The sequence below is a fragment of the Xyrauchen texanus genome, chromosome 21 (assembly GCF_025860055.1).
Source record: "Xyrauchen texanus isolate HMW12.3.18 chromosome 21, RBS_HiC_50CHRs, whole genome shotgun sequence".
Lineage (NCBI taxonomy): Eukaryota > Metazoa > Chordata > Actinopteri > Cypriniformes > Catostomidae > Xyrauchen > Xyrauchen texanus.
In genome coordinates this window covers 25,375,211-25,391,704 of record NC_068296.1, presented here as the reverse complement: position 1 = coordinate 25,391,704, position 16,494 = coordinate 25,375,211, and the positions used below count along the sequence as shown (strand labels likewise).

Sequence of the window (16,494 nt, the reverse complement as noted above, 5' to 3'; positions counted from 1 at the left end):
GTGTGTGTGTGTGTGTGTGTTTTTCTTCTATTATTTTATAAGCTTTCAAATGTTATCCCTTGACTGACTCTACAACAGAGCAGAGTTGGAGTTTATTGTTGGTAATTACAAGGTGCACCCTCCCCCCTCTGAAGGATTTGGGTGTTTTTATTCCACCCATGAACCAGGGAATGAGACTGGAATTCTTCTTAGAAGGCCCATTTATGCCGAACAGGATGAAATTGGACAGAGAAACTCTTGGAGGATTGGCCGATATGTTTGGTCAGATGCCAGGTAAGTGTGGCATTTTGCTTGTTGTATTTATTGAATCGTTCTCAACGCAGTGTGTTGGAAATATGCCATGTCTTTCCTTACTTTATTTATATATCTGCAGGAAGTGGCATAGGGACTGGTCCAGGTGTGATCCAGGACAGATTTTCACCCACCCTAGGACGTCATCGTACAAACCCACTTTTCAATGGACACATGGCTTCCCAAGCACAGTTACAATTTGACTTGGGTTTGAAGCCTTTCATCAAGTCTAGCCAGGTGAGCATAAACGGATGTGTAGCACATGCATTACATTAAACATTTTTATGAGATTAAAATGTAGTTATCTAATGTATTTAGGGACAGAATCCGCATTTTCACAATCAAAACCAGAACCATTCAAACCAGCAGCAAGTTCAGTCGAAGGACATGCCACCACGCTTCAAGAAGGGGCAGCTCAATGCAGATGAGGTAAACCAGGGAGATGCATTAAACTGAATTACTCTGAACCTTTGCACCCTGTGATTATAAAAAGACGCGTTATTCTGAGGGACTCCGCTGGATGGCAGTTTTCTTCCTTTCTCTATTCTTTTCTTTACCTCCTCCTTTATGCTTCTCCCTTGTCCCTCAGCCTTAAACTGCCAGCTAGTCCGCTGACTGCGATTATGAGATATGAGAGTGTGCATGTCACCATTATTTCCAATATTTGAATCATTAAATACTCAAGTCTTTTTGTCTCTTTTGTCCAATGGTCTTTTCTTACAGATCAGCCTGAGACCAGCTCAGTCATTCCTTTTGAATAAAAACCAAGTGCCAAAACTGCAGCCCCAGATCCCCACCATGATTCCTCCTAGTGCTCAGCCTCCACGCACGCAGACTCCACCACTTGGACAGGTAGAGAATTCTTTCTCACATGTTCAAAAACAGTGATTGGGATAGGGCGGGTATGGTGCCTGTAATGAAGATTAAAAAACCTTTAACAAGACATTTACAATCTGATCATTCAAAGCTCAGACTCATTTTAGATTCGTTAATTTATTTTATTGTTGTTAATTTTGTTCTCCTCTTGGTCTGTCTCCTTCACTATCTTTCTTGTTTTTGCTAATGTTTACATCCTTCTCTGTTTGTTTAGCCTCCACAGCTTGGGTTGAAAACTAACCCTCCTCTGATCCAGGAGAAACCTCAGAAGACCATCAAGAAACCACCCCCTGCCAAGGAGGAACTGCTTAAAATGACGGTGTGCACACACCGCCTTTCATACTACTACAAATCACTAGTTGTTGGAGATATTAAGTTTATTAACCTTTTACTGGTTTTGTTAAAACAGGAGAATGTTGTGACTGAGTATCTTAACAGTAAGAACTTGGAGGATGCAGTCAGTGGTGTGAGAGAGATGAGAGCTCCAAAACACTTTCTGCCAGAGATGTTGACTAAGACCATCTTGTGTTCTTTGGAGCGGAGTAATGAAGACAGGGAACAGGCTAGCACTCTTATCAATACACTGCGCAACGAGGGCTTGATCACTGGGGAAAACTTTATGCAGGTAAATTGTTTTGAAGTTTTTTTTTATTATTTTAATAAAAATTCTGTTTATTAACAGGGGACATTTATCATACTAGTGATATAGGTAGTTTTCCATGAACATTTAGCAAACACTTATATCTTAAACAACTTACAAAATGAGGAACATAAGCAATTTGTCATGCAATATCTGCAGTACTGTACTGCCAAGTTCTAATCGTAGCTGGAGTAGTATAAACGTTAGAGCAGAAGAAACGCGCTGAAGAAAAGGTGTTCTTTTTATTTGTATTTTATTTTAGAATGCAAGTGCCGAATGATTATAGAGTAAGTGCTCATAGAAGAGACTTGTCTTTAAGCTGTTATTTGAAGGTCTCAACAGGACAGGTGTGGTTTGAAAGCTCATATGAACATTTTCAGGGTTCCCATACGTCATAGAAAACCTGGAATTTTGGTACAAAAACATGCTAAGGATCGGGACTCGGAAATCAGACTTGGAAATCTAAATCAAATACACAAATTTGTGTATTTTTGTCACTGCCTTCATAATGAGCCTTTAAAATATACATTTTACAAGCGCATGCTCTAAGCAAGCCGCAGCGACGCCGCAAAAGCGGTAATGATTCTGAATGTGTCTGGAAAAACCAGCAAGGAGACTGTCTGAACATTTCATTAATTTATAGAGAAATGCATTAGGGTTGTGCTGACAGATGATGATCTTGGGGATTGACGATGGTAAGAGTGATCTCCAATAGCTGATGCCTTTGATGTCAAGACAATATTTGGCATTAAATTATTATTATTTATTAGGCTATTATTATTATCGCATTAATATTACAAATATTTTTCCTGTAGACACTTGCACGTGCTTGAAGCACACTTTATTATATTATTCAGAATAGATGAGGAAATCCCTCTATGCGCATGTATGTTTGTACGGAGGTGTGTGTGGTCTCTTGGAACACGTGCATGTATAAGATTCTCTTTGTTTTTCCCTGCAAACTTTTTTTTGTTTGCGAGAACAGTATCATATACGAGTGCTGCAATAGACCTCAGACATCTAAGGAGGTGCTTTGAGTTCAGATCACTTTATTTCCACTGAGCAGTTCATTGTGACCACAAATCTGTAGCCTATACATCTGATTTAAATCATAAAGTAATACAAAAATTTTCACCTCGAACCATGATTTATATTTCAGTGATTATTATTATCATCATTATAATTATTATTTTTACATTTTATAATTGTTTTTATTTCTTAATTTGTGTATGTAATTTTCCGGCTGCATGTTTAGACGGATATTTACCTGACGGTAAATGGAAGTGTGTGTGTGTGTGTGTGTGTGTATAATATGTATAATATATATATTAGGGTTTCAGCAGTATACCAGTTTCACGGTATACCACGGTTTGAATATTGACTGTTATCATACCATGTACATTTGCTTATCTAGGGTATTGAGAAAAAAATGCAACTGGCCAGAGAATCTCACATGCGCGTGCGTGCACATCTCCTTTCCTCGTCTGCCTGTCAGACTCATCAATTTGCATCTCTCTCTCACAAACAAATGCAGCAGGGAAAATGTCAGAGAGAAGTGAGGCAAGGGGGTCTGACATGAGTGTGTGTGTGTGAGTTAAAGCAGGACAAGAGGAAAAGAACAATGCCGTTTTCTCCCATTGAAGATATTTTGGCGGCCGCCAAAGTGATTGACTATTTAGGACTACCGATGCAGATTTAGTGATAATCTCGCAAACCGCTAAAGCAGACATGGGCAATTTACGGCTCGTGGGCTGGATTAGGCTCTCCACATGGTTTAATGTGGCCAGCGGCTCATTTATCGTAATGGTGTTTTTTTGTTTGTTTTTTTTTTTTCCCTCATTGGATAATTCGTTTAACTTGCATTGGGACGTCACACTCCTCCACAAGCATTTACATGCTTAGGGTTGCCATTTAAGAGATGCAGTTTCAGATTTATACTTGCGCAAATTGGAAATATTCCGCCTAATGTTTATTTTGTGCAATCTGGCAACCATTCACGTGAGTACGCTATTTCTGTCTCTCGCTTTCCCCTTTGAACAAATGTAGCGATCTGTAGTGCAAGATTCTGCTCAAGGAAAAGTGTTATACGGCTACTCTGTGTCCATTCTTGAGGCTGCTTGTGATGTTTGGTGCTTCTAATTTTGCAGGTTAACATTCTCAGTGATTAAATTAAATATAAAAGTAGATCTCTGCATCATTGACACACGGAGGGGTAATCATTGAAGTGCGAGCAAAAGCAAGCCAGAGACGAATATGTATATTTTATTTGAGCAATTTATAAATGTTGAAGTCCCTTCGCACCTGTATGTTAATCTAACTCTTGCAGTAATCATTTATCATAGTCATGCAGCTGGTGTTATTCAGTTTTGTGATAAGTCAAACCATCGAGGATACCCGCATCATGACCCTTTTAGCATGTAAACTGGTAATGTTTTAGAACTCGCCCACTTTGCAAAAAACATTAAAAGTTCTATAAATTAAAAAAAATATATATTATTAAAACAGACCCCTGATGTAGAGTGTTAAATTGAATAATAAATTAACAGGGAAGTAGAGATGGTAAAATAAATGTATAAGCTCAGCCTTTAGTTTAAAAAGAAAAAGTATCTCCCTTTGTTGAGTTATACAATACTTTAGGCAATTGCAGAATAGTCTCACTAGTCACAGAAAATTGAAAAATCAGAAACTTGAGTACACAACTATTTCTGGTTTTATAAGATACAAAAACCAAATCAGTGCAGAACATTGTATGCACTACTTAAAGCCCGGTGTGGCCCCTTTACGAAAATAGTTGCCCACCCCTGAGCTAAAGGCTGTTCATCTGCACTTTCGCATGAGTGTAACTATTATTTAAGTCTAGCACACTGACCTAACCATGGTAATAAGGAGCATTTCCTTCTGTGTAATGTGTATAAATATGTAATATTAGTTAACAAACAGGATAATAATGTGCTTATATAGTAAATATGCTTTTCAATTTTTAAAAGGGGGGGAGAGAAAACTTGACGACTTGCGATGTTGACAACTGTTTAAAATCCTTTCAAAAAACTTTCAAAAGTTTAACAAATTTAAATTGCATTTATTAAATTTTTTTTACCCCAGTTTCATTTGAATTTTTTGTTAATATAAATAAAGTTTGAAATCAAAGTGCCTTGCTTTATTGTGTAGGCTTAACCCCTAACCCTGCTTAAAGAGAATTACACCATAGTACCACCTAGAATACAACCTGCAGTTTAATTCACACTGGGTTGGTAGCGTGGTGTTTCGGTCTTAACTCTTTCCCCGCCAGCGTTTTTAAAAAAAGTTGCCAGCCACCGCCAGGGTTTTTGACGATTTTCGCTAAATTTTAATGGCCCGCAGAATATTTTCTTCCATGAATATATGAAGATGCTATATATCAAAATAAAGATCTGAGCCTCTGCTTTTAGGCAAAAAAAACGATTTTATTTTATCTTCATTTGTTCTTTTTTTATTGCCACTTGAACAGAGGTAGGTTTTGTCAAAAACAACATTTCGGACAAAAAGCTGAGAAAAAGGCATTTTTATCAAACAAGTGCTTTAGTATTAGTATGGTGTTCCACTTCACGTTTGAGACGATCGCAGTCTGTTTCTTTGATCAAAGAGTTGCGTACTCTTTCAAAACATGCGCGCGGGTCTTCCTTACCGTATACCACCTAAAACACGGATACCCGGAAAATTCCGTGTTTGGCGGGGAAAGAGTTAATACCTCGGGATGTGAATTTAACAATGATTCAATGATCGGAGTCAGCTTATACCATGGTTGCCACATGTGGTATGTGGAAAACACTGAATCTAGTCATATAAATGGCAATAGCAGTAAAACGCCTAATGTCATGGAAAATGACCTATTTGGATAAAAATAAATGTTTGAATTTACAATTAATCAAATTTAAAATTGTGAAATGTCCTAGTTTGATAATTAAACAAATTAATTAAATTTGATTTAATTGAATAAAAATAATCTGCAAGTGATATGCGCTTCAAAATGTATGTGTAGAGCTGGCCGCTCGCACTGAAAACACCTCATCGTGATCATCGCGTGCTCATGTGTGAGAGATGACTGAGCACTCTGAAGTGCGCATCGCATACAGATTGTTTTTTTTTTTTTAATTTATTGAATCTCTTTTACGGGGATTAATAATCACTGGGCCATGGAGGAAACTTCTTTTCTGGAGGTGAGAAACTACCAGCAAAAACAAACTAATTTAAAAATAAAAGCTAATTTTAAATGGATGCATGTGTTTTTGTTTAAATATTTCACATGTTGGGCACAATGTCCTGGAAATTTGTGCCTTGAAAAGAGTTTGAACCCTGATTTTTAATACATCAAGATTTTAGGTTAAATTTAGTGCTGTCAGTTGAGTTAAAATGTAATTGCAGGTTTTGAATGTGTTTTTAAGTGTGTGTGTACGTACACACACACACACAGACATTTGAAGTCAGAAGTTTATTAAACTTAGGTTGAAGTCATTAACTTATTTTTTTAACAACTCCACCGATTTAATATTACCAAACTATAGTTTTGGCAAGTCGTTTAGGACATCTACTTTGTGCATGACACAAGTAATTTTTTCCAACAATTGTTTAGACGGATTGTTTCACTTTTGACTATCACAATTCCAGTGGGTCAGAAGTTTACATTTCTTTAAGCAGCTTGGGAAAATTCTAGAAAATTATGTCAAGCCTTTAGACAATTAGCTGTGGATGTATTTTAATGCCCACCTTCAAACTCAGTGCCTCTTTGCTTGGAGTCATGGGAAAATCAAAAGAAATCAGGCAAGACTTTAGAAAAAAAATTTTGGACCTCCACAAGTCTGGTTCATCAATTTCCAAACGCCTGAAGGTACCACACTTGTCTGTACAGACAATAGTATGCAAGTATAAACATCATGGGACCATGCAGCCATCATACTGCTCAGGAATGAGACTATTCTGTCTCCTAGAGATGAACATGGTTTGGTGTGATGAGTGCAAATCAATCCCTGAACAACAGCAAAGGAGGAAACGGGTAGACATGTATCTCTATTCACAGTAATAACGAGTCCTATATCGATATAACCTGAAAGGCTGCTCGGCAAGGAAGAAGCCACTGCTCCAAAACCGCCATATAAAAAGCCAGACCACAGTTTGCAAGTGCACATGGTGAAGCATGTGGGTGGCAGCATCATGTTGTGGGGGGTGCTTTGCTTCAAGGGACTGGTGCACTTCACAAAATAGATGGCATCATGAGGAAAGAAAATTATGTGGATGTCAGGAAGTTAAAGCTTTGTTGCAAATGGGTCACCCAAATGGACAATGACCCCAAGCATATCTCCAAAGTTGTGGCAAAATGGCTTAAGGACAAAAAGTCAAGGTATTGGAGTGGCCATCACAAAGCTCTGACCTCAATCCGATAGAAAATTGTGGGTAGAACTGAGAGTGTGTGCGAGCGAGGAGGCCTACAAACCTGAATCGGTTACACCAGTTCTGTCTGGAGGAATGATCCAATATTCCAACAAATTATTGTGAGGAGCTTGCGGAAGGCTACTCAAAATGTTTGACCCAAGTTAAACCATTTAAAGGCAATGCTACCAAATACTAACAAAGTGCAAATAAACTTCTGACCCCCTGGGAATGTGATGAAAGAAATAAAAGCTGAAATAAATAATTCTCTCCTATTATTCTGACATTTCACATTCTTAAAATAAAGTATCGAGTACTGACCAAAGTCAGGGAATTTGTTTCTACAATTAGGTGCCAGGAATTGTGAAAAACTGAGTTTAAATGTATTTGGCTAATGTAAAATTCTGAACGTGTGTGTATACTTTTCCTTCCTTTCTTCGACAAGAAAATGAAAAAATATGTAACAATATAATGCTTTAACATTTTCCAAATCAAGCCGTCCACAGTATAAAGATGTGAAAAATGTGCCAAAAGAGCACTAATTCAAGTTGGTTTAAACTTTAAACATTTCCCAAAGTCTAAGTGGATGGTTGACAAATTTAAATAACTAGTCCCATAGGTTGAGTATTTATTGCAATAAGCTTTAAATGTCAGATTTTATCTTTCACAATATTAATTGGCCGTCAGACTGTGGCTATCCTATATAGCAATCTTGAAGCCGCATTCATGATTCATCATCGGGGCATCAATGCCATCGTGTTTTAACTACACATGTGTTAAGAGACAAATGTCTTGTGCGTTCAGTGCTGACCCTCTCAAATTGGTTAACCCTAGTTAAAATTTGAGTGCTGTCACTGATCACCATTTTTTTTTTTTTAAGCTTTTCACCTATTTTTAATCACCTTTTTGCTTGCATTAGTTCATTTTAAATGGTCCTGTTGTGTGACAAATTAATTTAAGTACAACTTATTTTTAGTCTCATAATTGATGATCTTAAAAACTGCATGTATAATAATAAAATAATTAGCCAAATGCTGTTTATAATGGTTTTAGATGGAGTATAGGATGTCACCACATGACATGTCAACCTTTTAAATGTATTTCATGATGGCTACCTTGATGCATTAAAAATCTGTCTGTCTTTTGTCATCAGGCTCTTCTGAATGTGTTGGATCAGTGTTCGAAGATTGAGGTTGACATTCCTCTGGTGAAGTCTTACCTTGCCCAGTTTGCAGCATGGGCCATCATTGCGGAGCTGGTCAGTGTGGCAGAACTGGCTCATCCCCTGGAGAATGGCAACCACTTCCCTCTTTTCTTGCTGTGTCTGCAGCAAGCATCCAAGCTCAAGGACCGTGAGTGGCTCACAGATCTCTTCCAGCAGAGCAAGGTTAACATGCAGAAGATGCTTCCTGGTATGTTTCACTTCTACACTTATCCGTTTTTAAGGGTGTGATCTATAATGCCATTAATTTCAAACTCGAGCAAGGCACTGCTGTATCAGTTGATATCTGGAATGTTCAAACCAAGATTGCTTACTGGGATAATACAAGCACCTCTTTTTTTACAAACATTGTAGTTGAATGTACTTTTTTTTGTGTAAAAGACAACATAAAATGTCAATACGCAATGCATTTAATGTCACACGTTTTTAAGAATGTATTCAGCTGGAAATAATGTTTGGCAGGATTTGATTTTTAGTAAGCTATGAAAGTGATTTAATGTTAATTTTACCAGCCTGAAAAGTTCTAGATTTTTTTTTTTTTTTCTTCACTCTCTCAGAAAAATGTGCCCTGAGTTGTGCACAATAGGACCAGGGATATTTAGTAAGCAAATGGGGTCCAATTTGATTTCTTGTCGACTTGTAACTTATTTTTGTGTTGCTCAGAAATTGACCAAAATAAGGACCGTATGCTGGAAATTCTGGAGGGGAAGGGTCTGAGTTTCCTCTTCCCCTTGCTGAAACTGGAGAAGGAACTGCTAAAGCAGATCAAAGTGGACTCCTCCCCTCAGGCCATCTACAAGTGGATTAAAGATAATATCTCTCCCAAACTCCACACCGACAAGGGCTTCATTAACATACTTATGACCAGGTACAGCCCGCTGATCATGTTCAAGAAACATAAGCCTAGTGTACCCTACATGACACAAGCTTGTCTCCTTTGATGTTTTGAATCTGCGACGAGACGTCTCAGATCTCATGACGAACTGTCTTGTTGTGCTTTCACTCCTGCGACATGCCGAAACTAGCCTCAGATGCTGCAAACGTTTTCGATATCTAGACTCATTGTCCTCAGGTGTGTGCACTGACCTGACGAGCAAGAGACTGACATCGAGCCAAAGCCAATTAACTATATAGGAGGGCAAGTTATTAGGCAGAAGACAAATAATTATTCAAATAATTCCTTCCCACTGTCTTTTTTTTTTAGCAGTTTTTGTCTAATTGTGTTTCCTTTTGCAAATAGTAAAATGGGCGCAAATCTTTCATGTTTGTTGAAAGAAAGCAAGTTTTGGGTAGCAAGAGACAAAAATAGTAATAAAATAAAACTATTCACTGTTTTTATTTTTATTTTATTTTTCTTCCCCTTGCAAATGGTGACAAGCATGTTTTGACATGTTTTTAAGAATAAACTGCACAAGTTTTTGAATGAATTTCTTATCTCAATTTTAAGATGCATTTTGGGTGATCCTTTTGAAATGGGATGTTGCTAAAGGCAGCTGTAACGGCCTTTATTTTTATTTTTTTAATTCCACATGTAACGACAAAGTAAGCAGATGATCGGACAATGTAAACAAGCGAATGCATGTACATGCACAATAGGGACACTGATTTGAGCAGCACTTGCATTAAAGCTTATTTACAGGTACTGCACTAAAATAACTCTGAAACATCTGCTCTAAACATAATGTTTGTGAACAAAAAGAAACTGTACGCTTTATTATAATTTACAATAACACCGAAGTAATGTCCTCCTGAAAGCAGAGACTCTTCTCAATCCGAACACAAGTAGTCAAAAGAGACAATCAGGTGTAACAGTGAAGTGTCTCCCTTGTACATTTGTGATTTTTAGATCACCCAAAACACATCTTAATTCCAGTTTATACATGGCCTCAGTCAGGAACAAATGGTCATGTAGTTTATGCGTCAGTCTTGAAGTGTTCACTCCAGCACAATGAAGAACAGGACTAAGTCGCAGGGCGCCAACTGCAATTCGTTTATTGTATGCTTTGCCTGAGAACTCCCAACTCTATAATCTAACTAAATTTGCCATATTAGTTTGACATCAGTGATGAACCTGACTGTTTCTCATACAACAGCTTTCTTCAGTATATCTTTGTTGAGCTTGGTGTGACTGAAGGAGACGAGCAACTGTCCACTCCTTCTAAAGAGCAGTTGGACCAGGAGAAACAACTACTACTAGTCTTCAAGCCAGTCATGCAGAAGTTCCTCCATGATCATACAGACCTGCAGGTCAGCGCCCTGTACGCCCTGCAGGTGCACTGCAATGCCAATGCATTCCCAAAAGGTAATGTAACTACTAGAATGTAACATCCCTTTTGTGATTTCTGAATCAATTAAATTGTGACCTTATGATCATTTAAAATGGTTTTGTTTTTAATAAGGGCTACAATTATTTTATTTAGGTATGTTGCTTCGCTACTTTGTCCATTTTTATGACATGGAGATCATTGAGGAGGAAGCTTTTCTTTCATGGAAAGAAGATATCACCCAGGAGTTTCCTGGAAAGGGAAAAGCCTTATTCCAGGTAATTGTTCCCTCTGCTGTTAAAGGAACAGTTCACTAAAAATTGTTTTTTACCTGGCACCATGTTGTTCCATAGTTGTATAAATGTATTAATACAAAAAGAGATGTATAAACACAAAAGGAGATGTTAGGCATAATGTAAGCCTCAGGCACCATTCAGATAGATTGCATCTTTTTCCATACGAGGAGTATTTTCATTTTTAGGTGAACTATCCCTGTTAAGGTAACCCAACTGTGTCCTAACATATTTTTTTTTACATGCATGTTTCATTCCTTTCAGGTGAACCAATGGTTGACTTGGCTGGAGACAGCTGAGGAAGAGGAGTCAGAGGAGGAAGCTGACTGAGGATCCAGGCCTCCCCAGTTTCCTGCTAAATAACATCCTGTCTTTGGTTTCTACACTTTTTGCAATAGCTCACACACTCAACCACCTCCACAATACACTGCTGCTAGGCTCATGAATTAACTGCCAGAAAACTGTCATATTCATAATCAATGTTTTGCTTGTTTCATTTGCTTGCCAATGGCAGGTTGCATCAGCTTCTTTTGAAGTTTTAAGTTCCAGAGGATATATCAACCACTATGTCTAACATTTTTGTATTAGACCTGAAGAAATTTGTAACCTGTTGCCTTGCTTAATTTGTTGTTTCAAAGGATATGGGATGGCTTTTGGTGTCTCATTCTTAGTAATTACACAGCTGTCAATATAGAAGTGATGTTTGCAGTCTGTCTTGTAGTAAAAGTTAATCATGAGATCCTGGTTAAGTGGCCTTCATAGGTTATGTTGAAGGTGCTTTTATTAGTGTTATTCTGGGTCGGTTGCAATATCCTTTATCCCTTTCATGCATGATTTCAACAACTGTAATCACTGACTTGCTATAATATTTAGCAGTTTCCATTTCTACCTCCTACTGAATAGGCTTTATTTAGAAACTGCTTCTGATGTCTGAAATTTTAGTCTTGAATTTAAGATCCGGTAAATCTGTATAGTCCTTCAGACAGTTTTGCACAACACACTACCTAATATAACAGCTTTCAGTAGAGCGTGTTTTAAGTGCTTTTCATTGAACATGCTTATCAGTTGGGAAGTCAAGCAATTAGTGTGTACTTAATGCCTATGCTGACCCAGCCAAATGTAATGTTGTCTGCAGTGTGTTCTGATAAGGTAACTGATTTGTTCTTTATGGCAGTAGTCATGATGCCCTTCAGGTCCCACCAAACTTCCGCAGACTATTTGAACATCTTAAACATTGAGATGGTGGATTTTAACCTGCCTTTTTAATAGGTCGTAACAAAGAAAAAGTACATGAGAATAGGAAGGGAAAAATCCTTGAGATTCACAAGAGGGGAAAGGCTTTTGTGCCAATAAGTGGTTCTTAGACAACCTAATGTTGACAGGTGTTTTAATTCTATTTGACGTTAACGCGTGTTAACTGCAATCCAGTTGTAAGAAATGAAATGAAATGGCTTATGATCATGTCATTGAAAGGCTGTTTTAGTGCTGTATTCACCACTATTGCTGAAATTACAATAAAGGAAAAACTTGATCAGCATAAGTGTGCTTTGTCAGCTTTTGTAAGAATTACACAGGGGGCTTTAGTATCATACAAAACTTGTAGTGTAGATTAGTGTAGGCCATATTTGACACTTGCCAGAATCACATTATTCCTACCTGCTGGGATACAGTAGAGATTGCAGTGATTGTCAGTACAACAGATTGTGTGGGTAAAGTATTGTACAAAATTAAAACTTGGTAAATGAAACCAAATCTGACAAAAAAAAAGTAACATTACAGCTGTTTTTTGTGTTTAATTTATGTAGCCCTTTCACATTATTCCTCATCAGTGGGGATCCAAAAATATTCAACCACATTCATGTCTCTTGGAAAACCAGAATCATTGGACTCTCCAAATAGTGACAGCTCTGAAGTTTGCTGGACCTGTGTCCCTTCCAACTTGAGGTGCAGCCACCATAAACATGGCTCTAAGGAATGGATAAGACAAATTAACACATACAGTAGTGTAACGGTCTGGTTATTCCATACATTTTCTCCATAGGCAAATAGGTTTTTAACATTTACTTGTACTCCTTTAAAGAATGGTGTAGCATGAACTCTGAAGAACCATGAAAGTTGGTTGAAACCATCGGCCTGTGTTCTATCAACTCCATTGTATAAAAATTGTGTGAATTCCTGGAAAGAACTACACTATCCATGATCCAGCAGAGAGAGAAATACCAATCGGAATCACGGCCAGCAAAGTGTACCAAACAAGAATTTAAATATTGTTTTTGTAATGTACAGTGGATATAAAAAGTATACACACCCCTGTTAAAATGCCAGGTTTTTGTGATGTAAAAGAATGAGACAAAGATTAATCACGTCAGAACTTTTTGCACTTTTAATGTGACTTATAATGTGAACAATTCAATTGAAAAACAAACTGAAATCTTCGTGGGGGAAAAATTAAAATTAAAAACCTTACAATAACCTGGTTGCATAAGTGTGCACACCCTCTTATAACTGGGGATGTGGCTGTGTTCAGAATTAACCAATCACATTCAAACTCATGTTAAATAGAAGTCATTACAAATCTTCCATCATTTAAAGTGACTCTGATTAATCACAAATAAAGTTCAGCTCTTCTACCATGGAACACAGTGAAGACCATCATAATCAAGTGGAGAAAATAAGGCACAACAGAGACATTACCAAGAACTCCAAAATTGATGAAAAGACGAGAAGAAAACCAGCAGTGAGGTCTCTTAAAGGAGTTCAGGGAGGCATGTCTTATGTACCAATACTTGACTCTGATTGTTCCAAGAGGCCTACAGCAACATTAAAGGAACTGCAGGAATTTCTGGCAAGTACTGGCTGTGTGCTACGTGTGACAACAATCTCCTGTATTTTTCATATGAATTGGCTATGCGGTAGGGTGACAAGACGGAAGCCTTTTCTTACAAAGAAAAACATCTAAGCCTGGCTGAAGTTTGCAAAATCAAATATCAAGTCTCCCAAAAGCACGTGGGAAAATGTGTTCTGGTCTGATGAAACCAAGGTTGAACTTTTTGGCCATAATTCCAAAAAGTATGTTTGGCGCAAAAACAACACTGCACATCACCCAAAGAACACCATACCCACAGTGAAGCATGGTGGTGGCAGCATTATGCTTTGGGGCTGTTTTTCTTCAGCTGGAACTGGGGCCTTTGTCAGGGTGGAGGAAATTATGAACAGTTCCAAATACCAGGCAATTTTGGCACAAAACCTTCAGGCGTCCGCTAGAAAGCTGAAGATGAAGAGGAAGTTCACCTTTCAGCACGACAACGACCCAAAGCACACATCCAAATCCACAAAAGCATGGCTTCACCAGAAGAAGATAGAAGTGCTTTTGCAAAGAAGAGTGTGCAAAAATTGCCACGTCAATATGTGCCATGCTAATGGACTCCTATACAAAAAAAGTGCTGTAATAAAATCAAAAGGGGCTTCAACAAAGTATTAGTTTAAGGGTGTGCACACTTATGCAACCAGGTTGTTGTTTTTTTTTTTTTTTTTTTCCTCAAAGATTTCAGTTTGTTTTTCAATTGAATTGTTCACATTATAGGTCACATTAAAGGTGGAAATGTTCAGACATGATTTATCTTTGTCTCATTCTTTTACATCACAAGAACCTGGCCTTTTAACAGTGGTGTGTAGACTTTTTATATCCACTGTATATTCAGACATTTTAAGTCAATGATTTATATATATATATATATATATATATATATATATATATATATATATATATATATATTGTCCCCAATTTTGCATGCCCAATTCCCAATGTGCTGTAGGTCCTTGTGGTGGCATAGTGACACCTCAATCCACATGGCGGAGGACGAATCTCAGTTGTTTCTGAGACCGTCAATCCGTGCATCTTATCACATGGCTTGTTGAGCATGTTACTGCGGAGACCTAGCACGTGTGAAGGCTCACGCTTTTCTCCACGGCATCCACACACAACTCACCAGGTGCCCCACTGAGAGCGAGAACCACATTATAGCGACCACGAGGAGGTTAACCCAACATGTCTCTTCCCACCCTAGCAACCGTGACAATTGGTTGCTTAGGAAGCCTGACTGGATTCACTCCGCACACCCTGGATTTGAACTTGCGACTCCAGGTGTGGTAGTCAGCGTCTTTACTTGCTGAGCTACACAGGCCCCCATATATGTTTTATGTATAATTCTTCATGAGATTGTAGTTCATTCCCCCAATCTAAGACTTTTATGTACACAGTCTTGTCCTTTCTTTTTTTTTATATATGAAAGATTGTAGAGGTTTGATTCAACTCTGAGCTGGTTGGTTTGGTTCATGGCTAAAGAACTCTTATAAATTATTTTATAAAATCTCTGTAAGAAATGAATGCAAAATGTACTTCTGGAACCAGAATGGCTGAAAAAGTGGACAAGAACTATTGCACTCTAACAATCAGAGTCAAGTATTGGTACATAAGACATGCCTCCCTGCACTCCTTTAAGAGTCCTCACTGCTGGGATCAGGTGTGATGTACACTGGATCTACTTTCTGTTAAATGCATATTATGAGCACGTTGGTAAACACTTTTATTTAGTAATATAATCAATGTTCATAAAAGAAAATGAGAAAAAGCATCCTTGGTGTGCTATCTTGATTTTTGAGAATCATAACCCTCTTGTCACTTTCAGTCACACACAGGAAGTAGCTCTTAATATTAGCTTGACACTAAAGTGAGATATGCTGGTATGAGGCTTATTAAAGTAAGTGGCATCAGTCCAGAAAACAATTTTCATCAACAACACCATCATGAATTTCTTTCCAGTTACATTACAACCAGTCAAGATGACTTACTCCTTTGGTCTACCTCTGAGACTTAAGCTCTCCCTGGGCACAGATTATTTCTGCAAGAGCCTGGTGTTTTTCTCTCAAGTTAAGGCACTCCCTAGTGCGATCTTGCCTCTCACTCTCGGCATGATGTCTTTCCTGCTCGGCTTCCTGCTGGGCTTTATTGGCTCTCTCGCTCTGCTCTTCAGCAACCAGAGCTCTACGTCTGGATTTCCCTTCTCTACAGATGGGGTGGATGACAATGACAGACCGCATCATGAACCAGACTGTATTCTTATAATTTACTATTCATTGCACTATAATGGCCCAACATATAAAGTAATTATTTTATCAATTCAGTTCACATTAAAGTTGCATGCAAGGATCCATTCACAGTGCTTCAATTGCCAAAGACAAATGGCATTACTAAATGATTGAGCTTACTTTTCCATTTTAAGCTCCTTCAGTTTGTACCGTAATGTATTCCTCTCATCTGCCAGCACTCTGTTCTCCTCCAAAAGAGCCTGTTTTTCTCCTGACACTATCCAGTTTAATCTTGGTCTCAATCTAATTCTTTTCAGTCTAGGCTAAAAGCAGCTGGACATCATTGTGCTATGGACAACAACATGCTAATTAATTAATTGGCACCATATGTTGCATCATTTTGAATCCTGTGTGTAT

General features: G+C 38.0%; 1 protein-coding gene and 1 non-coding gene across 2 annotated transcripts in view; both read left to right on the top strand.

The window, feature by feature from the left end:
• Positions 1 to 12,548, top strand: part of LOC127661480 (eukaryotic translation initiation factor 4 gamma 2-like) — a 32,180-nt gene extending 19,632 nt beyond the window's left edge. The window contains exons 12-22 of the mRNA XM_052152218.1: positions 135 to 273; positions 374 to 528; positions 610 to 720; positions 1,015 to 1,143; positions 1,382 to 1,486; positions 1,577 to 1,792; positions 8,364 to 8,622; positions 9,096 to 9,300; positions 10,526 to 10,734; positions 10,853 to 10,974; positions 11,254 to 12,548. Of these exons, the coding sequence (XP_052008178.1) occupies positions 135 to 273; positions 374 to 528; positions 610 to 720; positions 1,015 to 1,143; positions 1,382 to 1,486; positions 1,577 to 1,792; positions 8,364 to 8,622; positions 9,096 to 9,300; positions 10,526 to 10,734; positions 10,853 to 10,974; positions 11,254 to 11,319 (1,716 nt within the window). The 3' untranslated portion in view covers positions 11,320 to 12,548. The remainder of the gene's footprint in view (positions 1 to 134; positions 274 to 373; positions 529 to 609; positions 721 to 1,014; positions 1,144 to 1,381; positions 1,487 to 1,576; positions 1,793 to 8,363; positions 8,623 to 9,095; positions 9,301 to 10,525; positions 10,735 to 10,852; positions 10,975 to 11,253) is intronic.
• On the top strand, positions 764 to 931 carry LOC127662024 (small nucleolar RNA SNORD97). The gene has a single exon (XR_007972845.1). It is a non-coding gene; the product is annotated as a small nucleolar RNA SNORD97 (small nucleolar RNA).
• Positions 12,549 to 16,494: the final 3,946 nt, after the last annotated feature.